The 1,276-nt window shown below is 46.2% G+C and overlaps 2 protein-coding genes across 2 annotated transcripts in view; one reads left to right on the plus strand and one right to left on the minus strand.

Annotated features, from left to right (window-relative positions):
• Window positions 1-524, minus strand: part of LOC119593521 (metallophosphoesterase 1-like) — a 13,957-nt gene extending 13,433 nt beyond the window's left edge. Inside the window, exon 1 of the mRNA XM_037942483.1 lies at window positions 363-524. Within this exon, the coding sequence (XP_037798411.1) occupies window positions 363-524 (162 nt within the window). The remainder of the gene's footprint in view (window positions 1-362) is intronic.
• Window positions 436-1,276, plus strand: part of LOC119593385 (serine/threonine-protein phosphatase 2B catalytic subunit alpha isoform-like) — a gene marked incomplete in the record, with an annotated part of 201,939 nt that continues 201,098 nt past the window's right edge. The window contains 1 exon segment of the mRNA XM_037942314.1: window positions 436-625. Within this exon segment, the coding sequence (XP_037798242.1) occupies window positions 568-625 (58 nt within the window).

A 1,276-nucleotide genomic window follows, 5' to 3' on the forward strand; every position in this document is an offset into this window, starting at 1 on the left:
CTGATCAAAAGAAAAGGTAAGTAAAATATTTTCCTGTTTGATTTAAATACGCATTGACAGAGAGATATTTTTCTACTCAAGACTCATCACATATCGAGTAATGAATTAAATAATGTGTTCCTCTTTGGTTTAAGCGCAGCACCCGTCACATTTATAAACGAGAGAGTTAAAGAATGTTTTGGTGTTTGATTTAAGCGCGCGAGAACGTTGCTCTCCGCAGCGCCCATCACATTTCAAAGAATCAGAATAACTTCATCAGCCAAGAACCAGTTAGAGAACGTGTTCCCATTTGATTTTAGCTCAACACCCATCCTATTCGAAAGAATGAGCGAGTTAAAGAATCTATTCACATTTGACTTTACCGCGCATGGGCAGAGACTCGGGGAGTCACGTGACGCGATCCCTGCATTGATTGGCCGACTTTCGCGCATGCGCAAGGCCCATTGAGAGCCAGAGCGGTTTACGCCATTTTGGTGCAAGTCCTGTTGTTCAGTGTCGTGGTGATCGGCTTGTATCCAAGCCATCTCTGCATGTGGGTCACTAAGAGGATTATATATTAGTGTAACAATGAGTACTAACGCCAACAACACCAGCAAGGTGTCTACAACGGATAGGGTCATCAAAAGTAAGTACGGATGATATTCTCGATAGCGAAGACTATTCCTCTCTCTCTCTCCCCTATCAATGGCGGCAAAACGTCACCTCGATAAGTTTACTCGCTTCTTTCGGGTCGTGGAATCGAGTGGAAGGCCAGCAGCGTCGTGAAAAGGGTCTTGTGTAATGTCTATGTGAGAAATGGGGCGGATTTTCGTGCATTCATCGCTTTAGGGCAACGTAAGAGCGGATAAATATTTTGTCGTCTGCTTGGCATTCCTATCGAAATTTCGTCTGCTACTTCCCCAGCTGTTGATCTGTCAGGCGGATCGGGACGAAAATCCCGGTCTTTTTCGCCCCATTCATTCCCCGGGAAGTCGTCCGGGTTGAGTCTATCGTGGGTCGTGGGTGGTCGTTCAGAAAGGCCAAGGAGCAGGTCGTCGTCGTCGTCTTGGGTTCGGGAGCGACACTTGTTTTGGCTCTCCTGTTCTTGACATTAAATGGAGGTCAGCAGTGCTGTTTGTCGCCGAGGGGAGGGGATTACCAGTACTATATTCATTCATACGTTTGCTTGATTACACTTCATTCTGGGCTGGGCGTCGTGTGTAACATTTTAGTGGTGGTGGGCGTGGTTTGTAGTGGTTTCAAGTGCGTTACGACCACTCATTCGTTGTAAAAAATA

Source organism: Penaeus monodon, chromosome 32 (genome assembly GCF_015228065.2).
Source record: "Penaeus monodon isolate SGIC_2016 chromosome 32, NSTDA_Pmon_1, whole genome shotgun sequence".
Taxonomy (NCBI): domain Eukaryota; kingdom Metazoa; phylum Arthropoda; class Malacostraca; order Decapoda; family Penaeidae; genus Penaeus; species Penaeus monodon.